General features: G+C 45.3%; 1 protein-coding gene across 2 annotated transcripts in view; it reads left to right on the forward strand.

Moving 5' to 3' along the window:
* The window catches only part of MB21D2 (Mab-21 domain containing 2), a 61,005-nt gene extending 37,766 nt beyond the window's left edge, over positions 1-23,239 (forward strand). The window contains exons 1-2 of one of the 2 annotated variants that reach the window (XM_065640143.1): positions 17,752-17,781; positions 19,608-23,239. In XM_065640143.1, the coding sequence (XP_065496215.1) occupies positions 19,610-20,872 (1,263 nt within the window). In that variant the 5' untranslated portion in view covers positions 17,752-17,781; positions 19,608-19,609 and the 3' untranslated portion in view covers positions 20,873-23,239. Of the gene's footprint in view, positions 1-17,751; positions 17,782-19,607 lie in introns of those variants that run through there. The other variant, XM_065640141.1, reaches the window with a different exon arrangement.
* Positions 23,240-25,250: the final 2,011 nt, after the last annotated feature.

The raw sequence follows: 25,250 nt of genomic DNA on the forward strand, positions 1-25,250 counted from the left end.
TCCCAGATGTGCCAGTGGGGAAGTGGGGTGCTCTGGTGGGAATGATTGACTCATGCTAAGCAGGGAAGCAAGTGAGGAGCCCAGCACTAGAGCTGGTGAGCAAGTGAGGGCTCCCCAGTGCCCTGGAAGCCACTTGCTACTGTCCCTGCCAGAGGCACCCAAATTGTGCTGCACTGCAGAACCTGTCAGGCAGATGGTGGTCCCTGTCATACAGCCCCATAGAGCTCCTGCTCTCTGTGGCATTTCTAACTCCTCCAGTATGAGTCTATGTTGATGCTGTTTTGCTTTGAGACTGCAGAGAGTTTGGCTGGGTGGAAGATGTATGAAGGGATATTAGAAAAATCCAGCAGAGTTCCTGATGTGAAAGTGGCCACTTATGATATCACAGTGAGGCAGGGACCATTAGGTGCTGGGAAAACATGCACTGCATCCCTGCCCTCGCCAACCCTAGACCTGTAGACAGATCCCTTTTTGGAGTGTTTTCCCAGGACATCACTGTCCCAGAGAGCAATACATGGGATCCTTTACCCCTTTCCTAGCAGTGCCACCTCTCTGCTCCCTATATGAGGCCCAGTGGGCTTCACTCTGTCATTGTTTTACCTGGTAAATTTGTGGAGCGGGGTGACGCCAGCCATTCGAGGGGAACTTCAGAGGGAAGAGTGAGCTGGTTTGCTAAACGTGAGGCACTCAGAAACTATGAGTTAGACACTAAAAATAAAAACTCTTGGTGTATTTTTATTTCTGTTCTGTTTTCTTCAGCTTTTTAAGTCTTCCTGAACCTCGTCTCCTTCAGGGTATTTTTGGTTATTTGCAGCTGTGATGGATAGGAATTACTCATTTTTTTTCTAGAAATTCAAGCTGAGACTTTTGTCCTGTCTTAGAACACCAGAAACTGGGGTCTTCAGCAAGAAGACAGGTGCAGAAGACAAGCAGTAATTGGCACTATGGTCAAATGCTGCATATCAAAAACTTACCAAGCAACTCCAGCACATCTTTGCTTAGTGCTAGGACCTGAACACAATACAAACACTTGTCTATGGCTCAGGATTTAGAGGTTTTGGGAGGCACAGGTCTGTAGGTGTCTGTTAGGTTGGTACGTGGAGATGGTGAATGAGAATGGACCTTTTCTGTGTCACAGCAATGATGGTTTGTAACAAAACATACAAGTCATTACTGTCCAGCTGGCAGGGGCTGTTGGTAGCTACTGTCTCAAACATGCAGACAGGTCTCTGTTTTTCTCTCTCTGTTCACTGGGAAGTTTGAAATCTGGCTCAAACTCTGCAAGCAAGAGCTGTCTAAGGCCAGCCCCGGTGATGCTTGTTCTCATTCCACAACTTGGGATGTGCTGGAGCAGGAAAATCAAATAGTTATGAAGGGTGTGAATAAGCCCTGGGAAAAAGCAAGCGGGTGGCTTGTTTTATGTTTGCTTCCCTGTGTTTGTGTGAGTCACAGAGCTGGAGATGGTCCTGCTTTCACCTTGCAGAGAGCAGAAGTAAGTGTCTAAGAGCCCCACGCTAATTTGCTGAAAATAGCTGAAAGCCAGGCTCTTCAGTTACTCACAAGAGATTGCAACTTCTCTATCTATTGATTCTTTTTCTCCTCCCTTCAACTTAACAGCATTTAAAAGACAGTAAAACAGAGGAAGGGCATGCATGCAACGCGCAGTGTATGGCTGGCTGTCCCAGCCCGCGCCTGGCTGGCGTGTGTGTGTGTGACCTTCACAGGGCAGTCAGTGGGATGCTATGTGGAGACAGACATTTGAAACAACAGAGAAGAGGTAAAAGTTGTCTTCCGCTGTTAGCCTGTCCTGGCAGCAGAGGGGCTGGCTCTCTACCATCACACACCAGCTCTGCCCTGAGCAGGCAGGGGCCAGGATGGTTTACACTTGAGCTGGTGCGAGTCTCTAGTGGTTGTGGCATGCCCCTGCCATTCTTCATTGCAGGGGGCAAAATACCAGTCGAGTGCCTTGCAATGGTGCCAACTCTTAATTGCATTTTTGGCTTCTGTTTTTAATCAAGACCAGTGTTAAATGTTATGCTCTCATTAAAGGTCCAGCTTCCGGAGCCAGTAGATGATACTGTGAGAATCCCAGCCTTGTTTCTGAGCAGGAGAAGGAAGTCTAGAGAGGCAGTCTGGCAGCTTGCAGCCTAGGGGCAAAGGTAGCAGTGAACCCTGTGTTCTTTCCGTGTTTCAATGGGCCAAGTCCATACATGAGCTCCTGTGACAGGTTTGAACACAAGGATTGGCAGAGCAGCTCTGATCTAGCTGGCGTGTTGGGAAAAGCAGGAAGAATGTTTCGACTTGCAAGGGATTGCATGATGGCCACATGTTCAGGTCAGCTCAGCTGAGCAGAAGACAAAGTGAGAGAGGCTGCTGTCACTTAAGCCATTGGTGTGGGGAATGCAGCTGTGATCTGGGGATTCACTAAACTGGGGCTGTTCAGGTGCTGAGCCTCTCAAGCATGCAAGAGAGCGAGCCATCTCCCAGCATTCATCCTTCATGCAATAAAGCACTTGCTCTTTAGCAACACAGGCTCCCCTGAAGCCCAATTCCTGCATTTTGTCCCTGCTTTAAGCAGTCTTTGCTTCACTTGTTTCCACACTTGTTTCTTCTGCTACATAAACTCTGGTCTCAGGCCTCTGAGCTGAAATACTGTGGGCTTTCAAAAGCATGACTCTGAATTGCAGAGTACGTGGCTCCTCTCTGCTGTGTGCCCAGCTCATCTTACCCTTGGTAGAGTGAGCAACAAAGTCAGGGAGCTAGTGAGTGTTGCTGTTCAGTGCTTAAAGCCCATGCACATCTTCTGAACTGCCACAATTTTGCTTTAAACCCAAACTGCTCTCTGTCAGATTCAACAATTGTTCCTCAGGGAATCTGCAAGCTTTGTGGCCATGTGAGGGCTCTGTTTGGCATGTTCATTTCTTCTGGTTCCTCTGCTATTCTACGTATGTTTGTCTGTCCTCAGGACCTTTATCGTTCCTGCTACCCTGACTTCCCCAAATGAGAATATTTCCTCCTGTGGTCTGTAAACTACTCCTCAACCCAGCCCCTTTGCAACAAATGATCTGGCTCTCGTGCTGTCTGACTGCTGGGGCTGGGCAGACATGCCCTGCACACCACCCCTTTCCTTTTAACTGGGGTGGAATAGGAAAATGGATATGAAGATTTGGGGTTATCTATCCACCTCCATGTGTTCCACACTCCTGACTGAGGATGGGTTTGAGAGGGAACAAGGACATGGCAGGACACCCTGCATCCTGCCCTGGAGCATCAGTGAACCTGTGCCATATGGAGTGCTGTCCAGGGGTTATGTTCCAATACCTGGAAACCAGTTGTGGAGCTTGAAATGGGCTCACTGGTGGGTTGCTTCTGGTTATGTTTGTCTTCAGCCAGCAAGAGGGGTACCCCAACAGTACCTCCTGTGAGAGAGCCTCTGAGCTGTGTTTCCAGGGTGGGGACTGTTCTGGTTATGAGAAATATGTGTTAGTGTCATCCACTTAGACTTTTGCTGGTTCACACCTAAGGTGTGGGCTTGACAACAGCTATTTAAATGCAGCTTCAGAAGTGTTTGTTGGAGATACCCAGTGTCCCCTGAGAGCTGGTTGCTATTGCTTGGCACAGTGCTATAGTGTGAGCAGCGGCAGCGTTACTAACACATTGCTTGCAGTAGCTAATTTGCTATTTCTGTAAACTCAAAGGATACTTGGTTTTGTTCCTTTGATGCTCTCTCATCCCAGATGTGTTATGCATTGCCAGATGTTCATAACCGTCTATGTTAAAGCACACACATCGAAGGCTGCATTAAGTGCACCCACTAACCACCCTGGACGTGTTCCTTCGCTTGCCCATCACTCAGCTGGCATGCAGTTTGATGGATCTCAGTACTACTGGTGGAGTCAAGCTGTAACCTCCTTGCCTATGCTACAGCACATTGCTCACAGCAGAAGGTCTGTGTCTTGAACCTCTGAGGAATCACACTGACAAAATAGGAATAAAATCTCTTTGAGTAAGAAGCAAGTTTTGGCTTCCACATATCTGTGCTATTTAGGTCCATTTAAAATTCATTTAGTTCAGAAGTTTTATAGACTGGAATAAAACATGCAAATATCATTTTACAAGAACAGCATTGCTTTTTCTTTAATACTTTCTTCCCCCGCAACCCCAATTTGCAGGTGGGCTCGCCATTTATTGCCCTGTAACAGCTCCAAAATCCCAGTCCTGCTCCTCAAATATATAGCATGGATACATGTGCATTCCTACATGACCCCCTTTGCATTTAATTTCTAATGCTCCTAGATTACTTTTGTTTTATTCACTTGTTCTGAGGATGAAAATAAGAAAGGGAAACTGATTAGCTAGGTGTTGATTTCACCTTTTCTGAATCACTAGAGGGCTCTGTCCTTAAACCAAAGTACCTGCTTCCATTGAACACAGGAAGTGCCCCTCTGCCTGTGTGCAGGTGTGTCCTTGCTCTGAGTTTGCTTCCTTTTCAATGAAGAAATAGAAAATCTAAATTTTGAATGAAATTTGCCCGCAGTGATTCATTCAGAGCACTGCTCTTGTCATAACTTATTGAAATGCATTAGCAATAAATTCTTGACAGTGCTTCTATAAACAGCATTTGTTCTGCTTTGAAACCATGATGCACACTGCCTGCTCAGTTATGCTGCTGTGGAAAATGGCATAAATACTCAAAGAGAAATGACACAAAAGGAGCCCTGTACAGATGGCTCGGATAAAATGCTGGCCTTTCCCTTCAGTCATCGCAAGCTGGAAATCTGGCATTAAATAGGATTTGTAGACAAGTTCGGTGTCTGTGTTCTGGCTTATCCCCTCTTAATTTTACTTCTGGCTCCCACCCTGTGTGCTGGATACTATCAGAGACATACACTAGACGAAAATTATGTACCAAATCTGGTTTGATAGAAGATAGCCTGGTGCTGGAGGTTTCTTTCCTCTTGTAGCAATAATTGTGTCAGAGCTGGCTTCCTCTTCACTGTAAACCCTAGCAGGTGGTGGGGAAAGATGTTTGTTTGCCTGCATGTGGCTTCTTCCCTTAACCATACTGCAGTGTGAAAACTCTGATCGCCTTTTGTTTTGAATGCTGCTTTTTTTCTCTGCTCGCAAATCCCACAGGTCTGGGCTGCAGAGCTCAGAAGACACGGTGATGCTTTTGTGCCATCTACTGACGGAAAGGATAATTGCACGTACCAGTTTTGGTTGGAGTTTTTTCACAGCTTTTGTGAGGATCTCATACACAGCAGGACGATAAACATGCCCACAGCAAGGGGGGAATGTTTCCTGTCTTCTTGTTAAGGTGGCTGGATAACTGGCCGTAAAGTCTGAAATAAGATTTGAAACTCAATATTATGATTTAAAGAATGAGCAGCAAAGCAAAATGTCCTAAGCTCAGGAAAACAAAGAGATGTTTTAGTAGCATCCTGATTTCATAAGCCATCTTCCTGGGAAGGGGTAAAATGGTGCTTCTTCCTCAAACACAAAGTTCTGTGGAATACTTCTTGCTTACTTTCTGAGTACTCAGAATATAATTTGGGGCAGGGATATGTGGTTTAGCAACCAATTCTGCTTTACGGGGTCCTCCGAGTGCTGCCTTATCTATAGGCAGAGAATGACAGTGACACACCTGAGCACAAGCAAATGTTGCCTCTTTGAGAATTGACATACTTTTATTCTCCTCTGGGCTATGCCTGTGGGTAAAGGCTGGCTGCTGTCTGAGCATGGCTTGGAGGTGTCCCAAACCTCGTTCAGCATGACACCTCCCACCCCAGTGAGGAAGCAAATCTGAGACATCTTTTTGCCTGATGGTGACACTCCTTCTGGTGGGTTGTTTTGTGAGCCAGGGAGAGCAAAGTAGCATGTCTTTAGGTAGAAGACCACCCTGAGGCCACGAGTCTGGCCAGTCATACAAGATAGGTCTACATAGGCACAAGCAGAACAACCCCAGCCAGAAGGGCTCAGTATACAACTAGTGTCTTGTTGCTGATTGGCTTCTGCTACAAATCAGTATTTATCTGTCCTTGCAAGCCCCTTCCCCAAGTACAGCCAGGAACAAATAAGTAGAATTGTGCTCAGATGTCTTCTGGGCATGAGCTGTTCCTCAGCTTTGTCTGACTTCAGGGACAAACTCCCTTGTTACAGGGCCAGCTCACACCCTCGTATTTCCACTTCTACCTTGTTCAATTAATTCTATAAACTGCGTTAGCAAATTTAAGGAGATCTATAATCTTTATGCATTAATCAGAGAGCAGGGGGGCAACTGTCAGTGGGAGACTAGTGAGGACAGTGTTAGTCATTGCTTTCTGTGTAGCAGGACCGTATTCAAACAATATCCATCCCTGTTGTGCTGGGAAGTGTTTTCATGCAAGGGATAGTAGCAAGCCCTGCAGGAGCTGAGCATCCACCAGGAAATTTTACAGTGTTTTCGCAGAAACATCTATAAAATATAGGTGAGATTTCTAATTACTGAATTCATTCAAAGGGCTTGTATTCTCCATGTATCTGCCTCTTCTAATCCTAACGTCTTTATTAGCACTTGTGAACAAAGCCTTTTAGCATTTTTCATTATTGCTACAGATATATTAGGGAATTTATAGGATTAAAATTCCACGTTATGCACTGTATAAGACAATAAAGAACATAATTTTATTTTTGAGAGAAATTTCAAATGCAATAGACCTGCTAGGACAAAATCTACCAGTTTACTGTGGTTTTCCTTAAGGCTTATTACTGGAGTGATGTGGGGTTCTCTATTAAATAAAAGAGAGCGTAAGCAGAGCATTTTATAGCTCTCACATTTCCAGGGGAAAGCTAAGTGAACTAACTGAACTTACTACATCATTGAGATTGAATTTTCAAAGGTAGCTGCCTTTCCTCTGTCCTCCTTGCAAAAATGCCTGGAGAAAATGACACTCAGATATTGCTGTGATTTCGTGGCCTGTCTCTTACTTCACGGATGTTTGGGTTGAGGACACAGCCTCCTAAAACTTGGGTGGATTGGTGAGCAAGATCCTGCTTGCCTTTCAGAGTCACTAGGCTGAAGCAGCCGTGATAGGAGATGATATTTGAAGAATGAGCTTTGATTGTCATCAGCTTTCCATTAAAAGATGGCTTTGACATCCTACTCCATGAGGTCTTTTGCATAAGTTCTTGACAGTTCTCTGGACCCAAATCTTGCTTATGTCTATATTCCACTAGAATTTTGGATGAGAAAGGACTTTGTGACTAGGCTACTGGAGAGAATGGCTTCCTGAAACATACTTAGTGAATTTTTATATTTGATCAGCAGCAATTTTGCTTTCTCTTCTCCCCTTCACTTCACAATTTAACTATTTTCCTGAGGAGCTGAGAGATCACCAGGTCAGCTCTAAATAAATGTGCGTGTGAGGCTCTGTTTCATGCCAGGTAAGCACAAAAAGGCTTTGTAACAGATGTGGAGCTGGTCTACTAGAATTTCTCCCGAGTGAGCAGAGCGGGCAAAATGAGGATCCCATAAGTGCTTCATGCCTGAACTGTTACTAGCATTTCAAGCCCTGTTCCTGGGAACAGCGAACAGCTCCAAAATTACAGCCCTCATCTCACTGCAAATGCTTACAGGGCATCAGCTAGCTGTGAGCACTGCCAGCCCCTGCCTCCCAGCTCCACCAGATCCTCCTTCCCACCAGGCAATTCATGTGTTATGGGAAGGAGAGCACTTTTAATACCTGGATCTTGCAGGGCCAGCTGGCTACGTGACTTCTTACCGTTGCTTTCTTGAGATCATGGTGCATTTCACCTTTGGACTCCTATGCCAGAGTGACAGTAGTACCTTACTGCGTGCCTGCATGCAAGGTGGCCCAGGGTCTACTCTGCGTAGCAGTGGTTGCTTTTCCCTTTTACTCTAATCGTTCCAGCTCTTGTGCTTCCTGGCTGCTGCTTGTGCTGCAGGGTTAAGAGATCCTTGACAGCTGCTGGGGCCATGGGCTTGGCACTCAATGGAGATCAAATCCGCACAGTGCTTCCTGCGATGCTCTTTAACTGATGACAGTTACGTGCAGCTCAGCTGCACATAAATGACTGTAAAATCTGAGAATTTAGGGACTGACAGTCCTTGTTAGAAACTTCTGGTGGCTATTGTGCGTTGTCAAATATGACCTCTGCAAGATGAAGCTGGAGCAGGATGGTAGGAGCAGTGGGACATGGGCAGGCAGGTTTGGAGGGCTTAGGTATTCCTCTGGCTGTCTCCTGTGGAAAGGGAGAAAGAATACCCTTGACATTTCTGCCAAGTGTTCCCATTCACCTCAGAAGGGCTGCTCTGTTTTCTGCTAGCAAAAAAATCTGGCATGTAACATCATCTCCTGTCACTGTGGATGAAGGCGAATTCTCCATGAACGTCAAAGCCAACCAGCACTTTTCATACAGCTGATGCTATTATACGTGGGGCCTTAACAAATGTATTTCATATAGATGACTTGAACTGGCTCTACATGGTTTTGGCTATGTTCTTGGTGGTGGGTGGCAAATTGGTTAGTGCTGCCAGAAAGCTTGCTCTTAGCTTCGTGATCTTAGACACGGTTGTGTTGTTTAAGCCCTTTTGCCTTCAGGACTTTATGACCAAGGTTATGCATTCCTTGCATCATCTTGCTAGTCCAGTCCATTCTTATCTGCAAGGACAGAGAAAAATTATATTGTGGTTCTGGTATTGGGTGTCTCAGCCATATTTGGCCTGTCTTGGCTTCCCTCAGTGTTTGGATATAGGATCTGTCAAAGGGCCCAGGCCAGGGCTGTATGAATGGAGTCCAATGAACTCTGGGGGCTGAAGAGAGGGTTAGCTTCATGTCGTCTTCTCTGCCAGATGCCTCAGAGAGACTTCTGAAGACACCTGCTTTCCTTCTGCACTCAGAGAACGGGTTTCCCCTGTGTCCAGTGCTCTTTTAGTGCTTGGCTGGTTTCCTAGACGCATCCTTAATTCCCCCTTTTTCTGACCTGTCCCGTGGTATAAAGCTAAATAGACTTAGTCATTGGTAGATAGAAGAGTATGAAAGTGATCGAAGGGGGTGCCATTCTGGTCATGTCATTGACCCCAGGAGCCAAGTTTGATGGATTTTAAGGGAAAATCAAGAACATTAGATTGAATTACAGCTGTGGTTCTTCATCAAGCTTCTTATGGCCGTTCGTTGCCATGTATACTCCACATGTATGTTTTAGCTTTGCTGGATCATTTAGTGGAAAATTTTTGAGTCAAGAACAAATCTGCTGCTCTGCAGCGAGGCAGAGCTGTTATTACAGAGTGAGCAGGCACTGAGGATGGGCAGTGGTGGTTCAGGCCCAGTTCATAAGAAGTAGTGCTGTGATTTGCTCTGATGTGACTTGTCTTTGTAGAAAACAACTGTGCTATGGGAGCAGAAAACAAGCTGGTAGATAAGCAGCTGGGGAGAGAATTTCCAGTGTGTTGGAAACCTGTAAGCAGGAGGCTTGGCAGAACAGCTCAAAATGCATTTACAATGGGGGCTTTTGTGTTATTTACAGGATGTGAGGGTGTGGTGGCATTCCTCTGGGCATAGCCCCCTGGCTGGCACCTGAACATAAAGCAGTGTAGCAACTTAACCCTTTCAGGATAGGCAAACAGAAACCAGACAGTGACTGAGAACAGAAAACCATCCCAGAGGAGCCCAAAGTGCTTTTGCAACCTTGGAGTCAAGTTCTGCCCGACACGTACACGTGCCCCTCTGGATGACTTGGAGAGGAGAATGTGTTCCCAGGTCTGGAAGGGAACGGCTTTGCTCATTGCTGGAGAGCTGCCATGTGTCTTCTCTGAGAGGCACCTGGTGCTGACAAGTCAGATTGGGATGAGAGTTTGAGGGAGGCTAGGGACGTTTTTTCTCCTGTGCAGCTTTCAAAACCTTCCCCTGTCTTACTTCCACTGTTCTTTTCCAGCGTCATCAATGCCCTTTGTAAAGTGGTGGGCTTGGTGTTGGCTTCTTCATGAGGAATATCCTGAAGGTGAAATTAAATTTTAGGGAGGACTCCATTACATTGAGCAAACCAGCAGTGCAGTGGGGCTAATTTAGCAGGCAGGGCTGCTGAGGTATTTCTTAGAGTTCTGTGAAGACATCCACACAGAAGTCACCTTTTCATGTGACATGCAGTATTGACCATCTCATTTCACATAGAGTGTAGCAATTCTAGGGTCCACGCAAGTGCTGAGAAGGACAATCGGATATATGAAGTTTAAATAAATTGTCCTTTTCAACATGGAAGAGAGATGGCTGACTAAGCCATGTAAAATCTTGAGTGACTTGTGGAGTGGAAGGTGCTATGGTTAGATGAGTTTCTTTATTTCCTAGCAAGCCAGCAAAAGGGCATACTTTTTGACACAACATGTACTTTGTGAAACATGATGCTGCAAGGCACTGACTATACCAAAAATATAAATTATTTAGAAAGCAATGAGAGACATTCCCAGCAGATAAGTCCATCAGTGCTGCTAAAGACAAAGCTGTAAATACTGTCTCTAGTTTGGGAAATCCCAAAGCCAGGGACTGCTTGAAGGTTGCAGACAGAGTCATCATGCTATACTTTCCTTGCTCTTGTGCTCTTCCCCTGAAATCAGTCAGCAGCAGTTGCCTGAAATGGGACGCCAGGATAGATGGACTTGTTATGTACCTCACCAAGGTTGTTATGCTCTTGTAAAGAGCACAGTAACAGTGAAGGGATGAGGAAAACAAGGGCGGAACAGCCTCTCCTGCAAAGAGCAGCATCTTTGCTCTCGTGAAGCTCAGCCTGGTTTGTGCCCACTGTTGTTACCTTGTTAAGCAGATCCAACAGTGGAGTCCTGGGTGAATCTCCCTCAGTGTAACATCTTACTGAATACTTAGCAGTGCTCCCTAAGGGTGTGAGCAGACATGGCCCCTCTAGACCCTGTGTAGCCCTTGCCAAATGTGTATGCTCAGTTCAGGGTGGAACTGATAAAGCAATCTGTCCTCTGGCAGATTTTATCTCTGGGATTGCAGTTCCAGAATAAATGACATCTTGTGCCATTTCCAAAGGGAATTTTATGTGTTATGCACACTTAAAAATATGGATGCCGTATGGATACAGTGTACGGCGTTAAGCAAGGTGTAGAAGCAAGCTGTTCTTACAAGCCCACTTTCTGCCCTTTCTTACTTCAGTTCTCCTTGTCAGCTGCTCTCAGACCACATCACACATATTCTTCAGACCTTAAAGCACCTCCTTGACTTGCACTTCGTATTCTTTGTAGGCTTTCAGACACTCATCTTACTTTGGTTAACGTGACTCTGGAGTAAGCCTGTTGGATACGCAGGCTGTCAGGCTGGAACCCAAACATCAGTTTGGAGGGTGACTCTTACAAGTCCTCACTATCCAAAGCAGAGTTGCACAGCAATGCAGGGGCTCCCTCTGAAAGTTCAGTTCAAGCTCTGGAAGCAGTCAGCCCTACTATTGTGGTCTCCGAGACCTGAGTATTTTAGCCAAACAGGTCACTACAGTAACACTGCTGCTGGTTTTAGTGCCAGGATGAGTTTGAGTGTTTGTCACAGCTCTGACTTTTGCTGTACAGGCTTTTTTCCCCTTGCACCCTGAAATACCCAGCTCCATTGGCATACAGGATTTCAGCTAGCTGGGTGGCTTCCACCAGGGCACATGGGAACTGGAAAAAAACTGGGACACTACTCTTAAGATTGTTTTTAAAGAAGACTTTGGAGAAAGAAGCTGATTTGGTTTACGAGGGGGTGCTGTGTTCCTGCAGTGTGTTCTGTCACCATGTCACAAGATTTCTAAAAGGAGCAGAATCAGTAGGACACTGGCATATCAGGCTGCAAAGAGCAGCTTCCTTCACTCACCTCCCGTATCTGACTAAACTGGTATCACACGGTTCAGTCTCCCCACTCCCCTCCCACCCCCTGCCTGCTTCCGCCAGTAGTCCTTTCAAAATGTGCTTTGTAACTAAAAACTCTCCTAAAGAGCTGACTTTTTCAGTTCTTCTGCGTAACAAAAACTTGTGCTGCTCATAAATAGATTTACAATTACCAAGGGAAACAGAAGAATCAGTGCTACCCAGCTGCATCAGAGCTGGCCTCCCATCCTGTCTTAAAGGAGCCCCTGAAATTCAACACACATCACTCAGGCATCACTGGGAGACCTCTGTGGGGATCTTTCCTTTGAACAATGTTCCTCTTCTTCAGGATCTGCTATTTGCAGCAGAATTGTCAAGGAACTGCAGAGTGCCTGTCTAGTGTGTTTATGAAAAATGGCAAAAGCTTTTTGTTTTTTCGACTAGCTTGGGGTTTTATGTATTTCTTTTAGCAGACAATGGTAAGAATTGCCTGGCCCAAGTGGAGTATCCTGTGATTGATCATGTGCTTACAAACTGGTTCTCAGCTAATAACATGTGGTGTGTGGTTAGTGCTGTCTGAGCAATTCCAAGCACTTTCTGGGCATGCAGGAGGTCAAACTTCCTTAGCTTTTGGGGCTTACAGGAGGATAGAGATTTTATATGGAAGAGAAAAGAGGTGTGGCCAAGGTTATGCATTGGGTAGAATTGGGGAGAAAAATCAAGACCCCTGACTATGCTGAGTCCTGTGGAAGAATTAAGCAGTAGAAAGGAGGGAGGCAGTGCTACATGTGGGTGATCCCTAAATTTCCCTATGCAAGGAAGATCCCTTCTATATGTCTTCTCCCTAGGCTGCCAGGGGGCATGAGGGGGGCATACACCCAGAATAATGGTTTTTGGCCACCCTGGTGAGATGAACGGGCACTACACGTGCCTTCGACAGCAGGTGTGTCAGCTCCCTGCAAACCTGGGTGGGTTCAGCTTGTCTTAGGTACTGGGCTCAGGCTCTGCACCCCTGCAAAGTGTGGGTAGTTTCCCAGTGACACATTTCTGCATGTCCCAGAAAATACGTCTGGAGCTGGGGCACACAGTGCCACAGAGCAAGCCTCCCTACAAGGGCTCTGTGCTGCTTCTTGCTGGAAGTGCTGAACCAAGGAAGGCAAATCAGATCTGTTGAATTGAAAGCAATTCCCATCATTTCTGGTCTTCTCAGAGACACGATTTCTTCCTGGCATGCCTCTGGAGAGTTTCCCTTTGTGGGAGTTCACTGGCTCCAGGGCCTTGGATGTGTCCATGGAGAAATTTAAACATAAAGCCCTATTGATGTCAGTGGGGACTTGCGCTGATTTATTTTATGAAGGGGATGTACCTATGTTTTTTCCCAGGTGCTGGGAGTGCAATAGCAGCAGTATGACGATCCCTTTCTTTCAATATGATTACTAAAAAATGTTGCTTAAGACAATAGTTGGGTCTGTATAAGACTGGCTGCAAGTAACATGAGACTTCTGCTAGAGCACAAGCTAGTGATTTGGAGAGGGCACATTCTAAATGCAAGGTCAGCCAATGGTCAGTGCCAGAACGCCGCATCATTGCTTTTGATTGACAAAATAGGCATCCAAACCTCTTGTTTTGTGGAGATTAAGTTACTTGCAAAGAAAGAAGAAACAGGGGGAAGAAGATATCAATGAGAATGCCAGCTCAGGTGTTGGATTTTTCTAGAGAAAATCTCAATTTTAATTCTGTAGGCTTTCTCCTGGTGTGTGAGGGAGAGAGAGGAGCAGGGACAGGACGCTTCTAATTTTGTCCAGTTCTCCTTTCTCTCCCATCTGCCCATGTGCACATGTTGAAGTGTGTAAAGCATCCGAGTGTCCCAGTTCTTCTGATCATTCACAGACAGCACCCTGTCCCTAGGCTGAACCCACAGTGCTCTGGCTCTTTGAGCAGGGTTGGAGGGGGTTCTCTGGCATCTTCTGAACTCCAGTGTGGGGCCGAAGGGCAGGTACCAGGCATGTTTATTCTGTGCTGCAGCTATTTTTAACAGCTGATTTTACACAGACTCGTGCTGCTTTTCAAATCAGATTAGATGGCAAAGTCAAGAGATGAGCAGAGAAGCTCGGTAATGAGAAGCTGCAGCCACCGTTGCTTTTCCGTGCTGAATTGCACTGCACAGCTCTCTGCGGGCTGCAGCCAGCCCCTTGCCATTAAGCCGGGGTCTCTTCCTTCTGGAGAAAGGGGAGAGCTCCTGGCTGTGTACTCCACACAGCTTGTGTCTGTCATTTACACATCTGGGGATGATCGTGCCCTGAAGTCTTCAGCAGCCTGGCCATGGTATCCTTATGGTTTGGTAGTCTCTTGCTTGCCCCCTGTGCTGTTGATGTATAGAATATATTTGTGATGTATAGAATACATTTGTGATTTTAAGAAGTTAAAGATGATCTGTGAGGGACGACTATATTAGCTTCTTAGCCAGCTTGCAAACCCTTCCTGGCACAGCAAGTCTTCAGGGACAGGGATGTTACAGTAACTCATGGTCCCAGCAGCTTACAGGAGCAGCACAGAGCTAGTGCCTGGGTCTGGCTTGGCTCCCAGAAGAACTCCTGTTCTATGCTTCTGCATGCGAGGTTCTGCAAATCCTCCTTTGTGGAGCCTTTCTGAGCACCCCACTGCTCCTTTGACCTCTCTTTAGTTCACGTGCAGCAGAACTGTCCCTTAATGCAGTGCCTGCCCTGAATATCACCTCATTCAGTTTGATGAGACCAGGCTAGACGAACAGAATGGCATTTTTCTTTGCTCACATTTTCTTTTGGTGGCAGTGGTTGCATATCTAAGGCATCAGGAGGGAAGTCTTCAAGAAGGAACCCCAAATTAGGAAACGCAAATGTTAGAAATAAGTTTTTGTGTAATTTTTTCTTGTGGTCAGTTTCTTCAAAGATGAGTCTGTAGGTTCCTCCTTATTTTCACAAAGCTGGTCATGAAATAGCAGCAGATCCCAGCACGCATTGCAATGGTCATGAAATCAGTTCATCTGAAATTCTCTAATGGATGGAGAGCATCTTTGCATTGTTTGCTTTTTTTTTTTTTAAATGGGAAAAATTGTCTCTGTGTCATGTGCATCAGAGTCCCAGTTCATTCAAGAATGTATTGCAAATGTAGGTGTTATGTAAAAGTAAAATCTCTTTTCTTTGTCTTTATTCTCCTTGTATGACAGGGCTTAGAGTAGAAATAAATCCTATTTTCCTGCCACTGAAGTAACAATGATGGCATGAAATTCTGTCTGTAGAACACATTTGCTCACCTGTGTTGCTCTGATCTGTTTAGTAAAATAACTGGCAGGCTTTGCCTACAGGTGCTGCTCCTAATTCTCACTTTCCCTGCTTTTCTCATGCCTGTGAGCATACTTACCTGTTAAGATGTCAAGTTTTATAGCTCGTGAAGGTCTTAAACTAGTTAAACAGCTAGGAAAACAGAACTTCTTTAAGGTGCTTTAGAGAGAAATGGTAACTGAACACTAATCTCTTACTTAGCAAAATACCAGCTTTGCCAAACCACCTTTTCAAAAGAACATGTCACACAAGATATGACTGCAAAGTATGTGTTTTGCCTGGTAGCAGCAAGAGACTTCTTAAATATCAATGAACCTACTTCAATGCCATGAGAGCTGGTCGTCTTTCAGCTAAAATAATTATTTGTGTGTGTTTGACCTGACAAATTCTGGGTTTGGTCTTCACAAACAACTCCACAGGCCTTCTACAAACTTCACAAAGTGAAACCCCTGTAACCCCTGTTCCCTCCTCCTCCCAAATGGTCCTGGTACTGAGGTGAAGAGAACTCAAATGGCTCACTGGTGCTATTATCTTAAGTACTTCGGTCAGCTACCAATCTTGATATTTTTCTTCTTTGTATTTGCACGCACTTGCTTCCTAGGCTGGAGTGCTTGCTTCTCTTGTACATACACTTGGTGTTCTCAGCTTGTGTTTGGGCTGTTGGAACTTGGGATGAAAGCTTTGTGCCAGCGTTGTGTATGCCATACCATGTTGGCTAATGGGATTCTTTGAAATCCCTTTACATTTAAAATAGATTTATAAATAAGGGGGGCAGTTTAAACACGTTGCAACCCCTGAAGCCTTAGCCATATCAACTATTTATAGAACACTCTACGCCTATTCTAAATATATTTTCCTCGAGGGGCCTCATCTCAACCCCTTGCTCCACAGCTTAAATTGGATCAGCAATGCTGCTATGATCTGTTAGCAAAAATTCTTTCTCTAGCTTTGTGGCAGAGCTGCAGATGTTGATGGTCCAGGCCTTGAAGGGGAAATCATGTACTTAAACTCTGCAGCCAGCCAGGTAGAGAGATTACTGATGATACATTGGATCATTTCCTGTAGCCATTGCTTGATTTTTTTTTTTTTTTTTTTTATTCCTCCCCTGCTGGTAGGTCTGGAGTTCTGGAGGGGGGAAAACAAGTGACTTATTGGCAGTGTATGGCACCTTTCCCTTCCAGGAGTCGTCAGCCTTGCAAACCAGGCTTAAATGGTGAGCACACGAAGCACTTTCTTTCTACAGGAAGTGTAAAGAGTGTTCTGTGGGCAAAAAGCATTTCCTATTGCAAGGATGTTTGAAAATGGTGTAATATTGTTACAATATTGGCATATTGTAACCCCTCTGGCAGTAGAGCAGGCTGTGCAGGCTTTGCCCTGTGCAAGCTTTGCTTTGTGTTAGTGCGGGCAGGAGTGCTGTAAAATGGTGTAGAACTAACATGGCAGGAGTGGTTCCTGTTCTCATCTGGCTTTGGAGGTTGATCTTATGTGTTCACTGCTACATTCCAGGCAGATGAGCATGGGGCATTTAGAAAGCAGGGCTGGAGTCCCACTTGCTGTTGATCGAATGGGATCAGACTGTCAATTCTATCTACTGTTCCAACATAAGGACAGGGGATCTCTTCAGGCCAAGGAGAGCCACTTATCCCACAGCAGATTCCATAGTGGAAAATCTCTATCTTTTAGAAAAATCATATGATTTTCTTTTTCAGTCAAAGGCTCTGGCTGTACCGTAGGAGAGAAGTTTTGGTGCAAAGGGCACACTGCAGAACTTCACAGGACATTTTTCATGCTTTAAGTTAAAAAATATTTAGAAAAATGCATCCTTTATTGAATTCTATAGGTTGGAACAGTTTTGACTGTAGGATGGTTACATTCTCTCTGCCTCTCTCAGGAACATCTGCATGTCTGCGTGGCAGATGCTGCAGATCACAGTTCTGAGTGGAAAATTTGGGTCAGTGTAGAGGCAGGATTGGCCATCAGGACCCTACATGTCCTGAATAGCTGTGCTGTCCCACAGTAAGTGTTGGTACTGACTTGTATGCTCAGAAAAAAGCAACTGCTCCCTGTCCCTATGATTTGATTGACTCAGATTCTACTCAATGGGTCTTGGACTCAACTTACAACTGGGGAGTAAAGCACCAAGGCTGTTCAAGGACAGCATTTGGAAGCAGTGTGTCAGTGCTGTCTCTAGAAGCCACATTAATTTGAGTACCCATTAGAAATCTCTTTCTGGGTGCATTGAGGGAGTGACTGCTGCTTACTTGGCCTCAGGGATAGAGAAGCCTGTGCAAGGTTTTGCCACTTCGTAGATGAGGGTAAAGTACCTCACTGTATATTTAATCCTCAGAAAATGTCTTTGAGGTTGACAGAAGCTTTTCTTGGTTATTATCCTTTAAGGATGAATGGGGCAGCACATGTTAAGATCACAGACTGGGATTAGCTCAGGATTTAGCAGGAAAAGTTTCTTAGCATTCTTCCAGAGCTATTTCCTTCTCTTGCAGCCTCTGGAGCTGCATGAAATGGAAAAGGTAGTGGCCTTTCCTGCCTGGCAGGAAAATCATCCCAGCTCAGTGCAGCAGAATGGACTGGGTCCAGTGCTCTTGGAAGCAGGTAAAGTATACTTAACAAGGCATTTCACATGGGGGATTGTACAGTTACCCTGACTATTGCCCCAAGACACATTCCCCATAACACACAGGCCTCTTTATAGAGTCTCCTTGGCTCTTCCAAGGAATCAGTGTCAGCATCGCTTCAGAGTTCACTCTGGTCATGGCTTGCCTGTGTGCATGCAGATAGCGTTTCCTTGCCCTTGTCCTAGCATGCAGGAGAGGACAGGAGAGTCTCTCCAAAAGCGCTGCAGGGCCACTCAGGCTGGTGAGCACTCAGTGTTTTTGGGGTGCTGCTGCTGCTGCACTCTGCCTGGGAGACCCACACAGTTCAGGCAGTGTCTGTGATCCCGTGGGGATGTGTTAACTCAGGAAAGGCTCTGCGGTACCTGGGGCTGTGCCAGAACAGGTGCTCGGACTCTGGTGCTGATCATTTGTGTGAGCATTTCAGTAAAGAAACACTCCTGATGTATCAGTCTGTGGTTCCTGGTCTGACAGTGTGATTGGCAGCTCTCTGGCTCATCTTGTCATGCCTCTGGCTACTTATTCTCACTGATGTCTCTCTAAGACTGGCTCCCTCATAATGGAAGGTCTTCATTTGACCGCTCTTGCTATAAACAAGTTATAGTGCTTTTGGAAAGGTGCAGTAAGTAACACAACCCAACAAAAACTAGTATACTTGTGCTTGTAAGAAATAATGATATACCCCTTTTGCAATGCTTATAAGAGATACAGCTTCTCCATTCAGAGTCATTGGTCTTCGTTCCCTCGTGGCCAGGGTGTGTTGTCTGAACTGAGGCTGGGAAGGAATCAAGAGCATTTAACCACAAGATGAACACCAGGAGTGAAACAGCCCAGATAGCAGAAGCAGATGACAGAGCAATTGAAGTACAGAGCTCCATTTTAAGCCTAATTTGAACATCGAATGAGGTGCTAATATCTTGGGTACTGTGTAGAGTCTCAGTCTGCTGTTCATGTTCTGTGAACAGAGTATAGTGGTAAATATAGAATGCGCAGTGAAAAACTGGCTTCATGCAGCTGCTGCAGCCAGTACAGGGTAAAGGGAAGTGTCTGGTTTTGGTGATGAAAGTAGACATCTGTCTTCATGTGTGTGCTCTGGGGAGCTGATCTGATATTTTATGGCATGATACTGTCATTATAGCTTGAAGAACCAATTTCAGAGCTGGCTTCTATAATTGCCTGATAGTTTAACCTGTCTCCATTCCCCCATAAGAGGAGGACGTATTGCCTTCGTGCATGTTGCCTTGTTCATTAGTAAATGTAAAGCAAATTGTAAAGTCAAACTTGCTTGAACTAACATCTGTAGCTATTCATTCATTCATCCACAAACCAACCCTCCGGTGCCGGTCTAGCTTTTTTCTTATACCAGTGAGGAAATAAGAACAGTAAGTCAATTAGTATTCTCTTTTCTTTTTGAAGTGCTTGGGAAGCATTTGAATACCATGGAAGTGAGAGAAAAGATAGTTAAAAACTAGTTTAGAAGGTGTTTAAGTAGTTAAATTTAGTTCTGGAAGTAGCTTTGCAGCATTTTATCAGAGGCTTTGCCTTTTTCCATTGCTCCCAGTAGGATATTTAGGATGGACTTCACCCATTCCCATGAGTACAGGAAAGGTCCTGCCCTGAGTCAGGTGGGACTAAAGGTTGGCTGAGTGCTGGGCCTTGATGTACATTTGTGTTACATGAACAGTGATGGATACCTCTGGTTGCTCTTTTTCCTGCTGGGCATGGGATGGGTTTTAGTCCTGATTAACTCCTGTATCCCAGATCAGTTTGCCTTCTCTTGAAAGGTCTTCTTTCTCTCTTTTGCAGGCATGGTTCAGAAACTTGACCAGAAGCTGCCTGTAGCCAACGAGTACCTGCTGCTTTCAGGTGGTGTGCGGGAAGGTGTGGTGGACATCGATCTTGATGAGCTGAATGTTTATGCACGAGGCACAGACTATGACATGGACTTCACCCTGCTTGTGCCCGCACTGAAGCTGCATGACCGCAACCAACCAGTCACGCTGGACATGCGCCACTCAGCTTTGTGCCACTCCTGGCTGAGCCTGCGTCTGTTTGACGAAGGAACTATCAGCAAATGGAAGGACTGTTGCACCATCGTGGACCATATCAATGGAGCTACTAATTATTTCTTCTCTCCGACAAAAGTCGCAGACTGGTTCTACGACTCCATTAGCATTGTGCTCTCTGAGATCCAGAAAAAGCCTCAGCGAGGCATGCCAAAGGTGGAGAAGGTAGAAAAGAACGGGACTATCATATCCATCATTTTGGGAGTGGGCAGCAGCCGCATGCTGTACGACATTGTGCCGGTGGTGTCCTTCAAAGGTTGGCCAGCTGTGGCCCAGAGCTGGCTGATGGAGAACCACTTCTGGGATGGGAAAATCACAGAGGAGGAAGTCATAAGTGGGTTTTACTTAGTGCCTGCCTGTTCCTACAAGGGGAAGAAGGACAATGAATGGAGGCTGTCATTTGCCAGAAGTGAAGTGCAGTTGAAAAAGTGCATTTCCAGCAGCCTCATGCAAGCCTATCAGGCCTGCAAAGCTATCATCATCAAACTGCTGTCCCGCCCCAAAGCCATTAGTCCATATCACTTAAGGAGCATGATGCTGTGGGCTTGCGACAGGCTACCAGCCAGCTACTTGGCCCAGGAGGATTACGCAGCCCATTTTCTCCTGGGTCTCATTGATGATCTTCAGCACTGCTTGGTCAACAAGATGTGCCCTAACTATTTCATCCCCCAGTGCAACATGCTGGAGCATCTCTCTGAAGAAACGGTCATGCTACATGCACGGAAGCTGTCCTCAGTCCGCTCAGACCCTGCCGAACACCTTCGAACTGCCATCGAACATGTCAAAGCAGCCAACCGGCTAACGCTAGAGCTCCAACGGCGGGGCAGCACCACCAGCATCCCCTCCCCGCAGTCAGATGGAGGGGACACCAACCAGCCTGATGACCGATTAGCCAAAAAGTTGCAACAGCTAGTGACTGAGAACCCTGGGAAGTCCATCTCAGTCTTCATTAACCCAGATGATGTCACAAGGCCCCACTTCAGAATTGATGATAAATTTTTCTGAGCTTTCATCAGTGTTTCTTGGGATTTCTTTTTCTTTTGTTCTGTTTTTAAAAACTCCTGCAGTGTGCAGGTTTTTTCTTTTGGTTTTCCTTGATGACTTAGTCTCTTGTTTTTTACATATCCAGTATAGATTGGATCTGTTGAGAAACAATCTGAATAAATTATAATTCCTGATTCTGCAGGACGGTGCAGATTTAGAAACAGTATATTACTATTTCATATGCTGCTTTAAGTTTTTTCACCCACCCAGCCCCATTGTCTATGAGTGGTTTCTAAAGGCAAACATGCACCGTAAACACACATGCCACAGTGTAATGTGTTTGCTTTTTTTTTCAAGCTCCCACAATTTATGTACATTGTTGCGCCTGGGGAAGGGAAAACTCACCTTCCGTTGCTTCAGATGTTCACTTCTTTTTCCATGAGCTTCCATCACCCTAAAGAAATGAGGAGAGACTCTGGGTTGGAAAGCACTATTGGTAAATTGACGAGGCCAAATCTACTGGGCTGAAGCCCAGTTCAACTATTCTTCACACTTCTCACACTAGGGGAGAAAGTTGACTTCAAAGATGATGATGTAGCTTTTGGGGGAAAAGTTGTTTCTGTTTTGATCTACTTTTTGAATGTAATTGTTCTTAACTGGACCTTGTGCAGTCCAGAGAGTTGTTTCTGCTGCTTTTCCATGCAGAATAAGGTTATGGAATGTTAGTTTTAGTGTGTGTAATTATTCAAAGCCTTATTTAAATTCTATTAAAGAACATACCATTATAAATGTTAATTGCACTAATGAAATCTCTGCCATTACCTCAGTCCTACTGTTTGTGTTTCTTTCATGAATTAGCATCTGTTATTAGGTCTTAGGATTGCAGATTGCTTGAGGCCCCTTGGGTCTTATGGTTTCAGGTGATTTCTTGATTGTCTTTTGTAAAAGGCTCTTCCTTGTTAGCCCTGCTACGTGTGAGAAGTCAGATTTTTTGCATTGACATATTTCTTTGGATGCGTATTGTGTGTTGCAGTGCATATTGCATTAATATGTATTGCATGTGGTTGAACAGGTTCACCATTAGATAAGGATGTAATGCTAAAGCAGTGGTATGTGCAAAGTGAATCAGCCAGACCTCGAGCAAAGGAGCTACCTTGCTTCTCTAATGCATGTATTAGGCCTGATCCTGTATGGCAGTTACCATTCCCTTGGCTCCTGTGGACTTTCTGACTTTCCCTGGGACATGCGAGATCTTACTTTGGTATCACATTTTCAGAAGTTGTGTTTGTATGTAAACTTGTGGTGCAACAGTAGCCTTGAAAAACACATACGCTTTCCTTTTGTGTGTAGGTTAAGATGTATGGTAACAAGGGTTAGTCTGAGCCAAAAATAATTCCAAGAGTTCAAGGATAGATTGAATTTTTTGTGGCTGGCTGGCCAGTGACTGATATTTAGGCCTTAAATCAGCAATTTGGGCTTACTGATTATCCCAGAGAAGCTGTTCTGATCCAAACTTGATGCATGTTTTAAAATGTGATTATTAGAGCAGGTTGAAGTATTTTTTAAATATTTGACAGACAAATGTGGCGCATATCTAGTAAATTCTAACAGATAAAAATTGTGTATGAAAAACGTGTCACTTTTTTAGCCCAGCCTTTCTGGTAAAGAAACCAGGCTGGTGGAGCAACACAACAGCAGCTTTGGAAACTGCTTTATTAGATGGCAGGGAGGTTTCAATACTTGATCAAGTGCCCAAGTCATGTCTTAAAACAAAACTTTGGCTCCTCCATTTCTTGGGCATATTTGAAAACTTCACCCCATTGTGTAGCCAAGATGTTCACAATTACCTGAATTTACTGGTACACACTCACATGAACCTGAAGAAGCTCTCAGAAGTTGCTGACTAGATGGAGTGGATGAGGATTTAACCTTAAAGCGCAAGTGGTTAGTGATCGTGGGCCCTGGTGCAGCTGCAATTATGGTCCAGAGAAGGACATGTGTTGACTTCAGTGGAAGCAGAACTGTGTCCTACCAGTGTGGCTCTGGCCAAAGATGTCTCCGTTTAAATCTGTGCAACCTGCCAGGGGAGGCAGGAGAACGAACTGGAAATCCTCTCCAGAAGTGCTTGGAAAATGCAGATTCATTGAAATGATCTTTTCCCCAGTCTCAGGACTTCTGTCTGTTGGAAAAAGAGTCTGGCTTCCAGGATGAAGTTTCCCATCACCACACGAGAAGGATCTGCTCAGCACAAAGCAGCAGTAGCCTGGCAGGCAGAGTCCCAGTCTCTGTGCCGGTGCTTCTGAGTTATGCAGAAACACAGCGTTCCTCATGCCAGTTCAACATCCCAATGACCAGCAGTTTGGCTAGCCCATGTCAAGCTCTGGTGTGTGCTCCTTTTTTTGGTTTTAATTAAAAAAACTTCTTGAAAACTATCCGTCTTGTTCTTCCTGCATTATGAGGAAAATGTGTGTGTGTGTGTTAGGTTTTTTGTGGGGGAGAAGAGACTTGTCTCTTTACTGGACTGGAAGGCAGTTTCTCAGGTAGGTCTGAGACTCAGACAATCTGACAAACACTGGGGAAAGAGGGGATTTGCTTTAAACTAGCAACGTAATCATCTTCCATACTGATGTTAAGAGGAGACAAGTCAGTGCTGTGAGCCCATGTCTCAATGGGAGCTTCAGTTCTGCCTGCACTGCTTTGGGGGATAAGATTTTATTTTGCTTTTGCCCATTAGTTACCTTCCTGCTGGCTTCTCCCTGTTGGCAAATGATGTTGCAAAAGGACTGGGACAATTAGTGAGGGAGTGGGTGCATGTGTAAGAATGTAGGTCTTCTTTATGTGTCTGCATATTGCTGCCTCCTACACTGTTAAAAGAGAGGGGAGTCCCAGCCAAGAGGGTCTGGCCTTAAGGCATCAGAAAAGTGGGGAGGAAGAAAAAGTGCCCTTCAGAGACTCTGCTTCCATTTCTCAATGTGAGCCTCCTTGGGCATCCTGGCTGTGGTCCTACTCTTGGAACAAGCTTTTGTCTTTGCTCTTTCCCTAGAGCTTATGGCCAGCAGCATAGCAGGAGGAGTAGCTAATTTGGCTGGTTCCAGTTGTTGTCACTTCTTCTGGGAGACCCTGAAGAACATGTCACTTCTTCAGGGGGAGACCTGAGCTGCTGCAGATATGACAAAACCACCAGCCAGTGGGGGGTTATTCTCTCTGCTGTGTTGAGGGGGGTACTCAGAGCAGAAAGGAAAAACAGTGCAAGAGCTTTGTGGAAGCCTGCAGTCTGCTCCTTCAGGCATGTTATGAGAAGCCTCAGTCACTTCTGGCTGGCTGTGATAAATTGGTTTCTCCACATTTTGCAATACTATAGCCTGGAGAAATGTTGGTGCTCTAATCAAAAAAACTACAACTGAGCATCAGAGTCACTCTTTGCAGGAGATTCAGCAAAATACCAGCAGGATTTTTACCATCCACTGCCCAAAATATAAGCCAATCCCTAAAAGCTGTTGAAAGAGCTCATTTTTAACACTCTATCTTTTCTGTTGTCCTTCTGTCACGGTGAGAAATAGCTCTAATTTTTATTTAAATCCTTGGGCTTTCCCTGATTGCCTTGTTCCAGTCGAGATCAACCTTGTTCTGACAGGTGTGGTAGTTCTGGTCTCGACAGGAATATCTGAGCTCTGAGCTCTGTGCTCTTCCACTTCTTGGTCTTCTCATGGAGGGTGTAGTACACTGTGGGACAGGCCTGTGTCTGCTACAAATTGGCAGGTCAGTGACTGAAACAGGCACCGAAAGACAGCAGTCACTCTTGATGTTAGATGTGCCCTCAGTCCAAATTCTGTTGGTCAGTGTTGTGGGCCATATGAAATGATCCCCAAACTCCCTTGGTGGGCACTGTGCTCTGAAACAAGTACAGGGTGGCTGGCTTGATGCAAGATGCTGTCCTGCTGCCAAGCGTCCACCAGTAGCTTGCAGTTTCCAATCAGTAGTTCAAATTTTCTGGTAAATCTGAGGATACAGGGAAAAATGGATACTTGAAAGCCTTAGAAGGCCAGAGATTCCTGAAGGTCCCATTGCTTTGCTCTCCAAAGGCTGTGACTGGTGCTTACACCTGGTTCCACTCAGCTGCAGCCTCTGAAAACTTTTCTGTAAAGAAGTTTTATTTAGGTGTCTCACCAATTTGTGTAGTGATGAATGCACATAGCAGCTGGGTAATTGGACCAAAAGTGTCCAGGAGGTTGTGGCCGGGGCTGGACGGTCACAGGACAGTGCCCAAATCCCATTAAAGTCCATTGGGACTTGAAAATGTGTTTGAAACTAAGTGTGTGTGCTTTGCTGGATCAAGCTGATTGTGATCAGACCAAAAGTAACCAGACATCTGTCATATTTTATTAACCCATGCATAATA

The sequence above is a fragment of the Caloenas nicobarica genome, chromosome 8 (genome assembly GCF_036013445.1).
Source record: "Caloenas nicobarica isolate bCalNic1 chromosome 8, bCalNic1.hap1, whole genome shotgun sequence".
Lineage (NCBI taxonomy): Eukaryota > Metazoa > Chordata > Aves > Columbiformes > Columbidae > Caloenas > Caloenas nicobarica.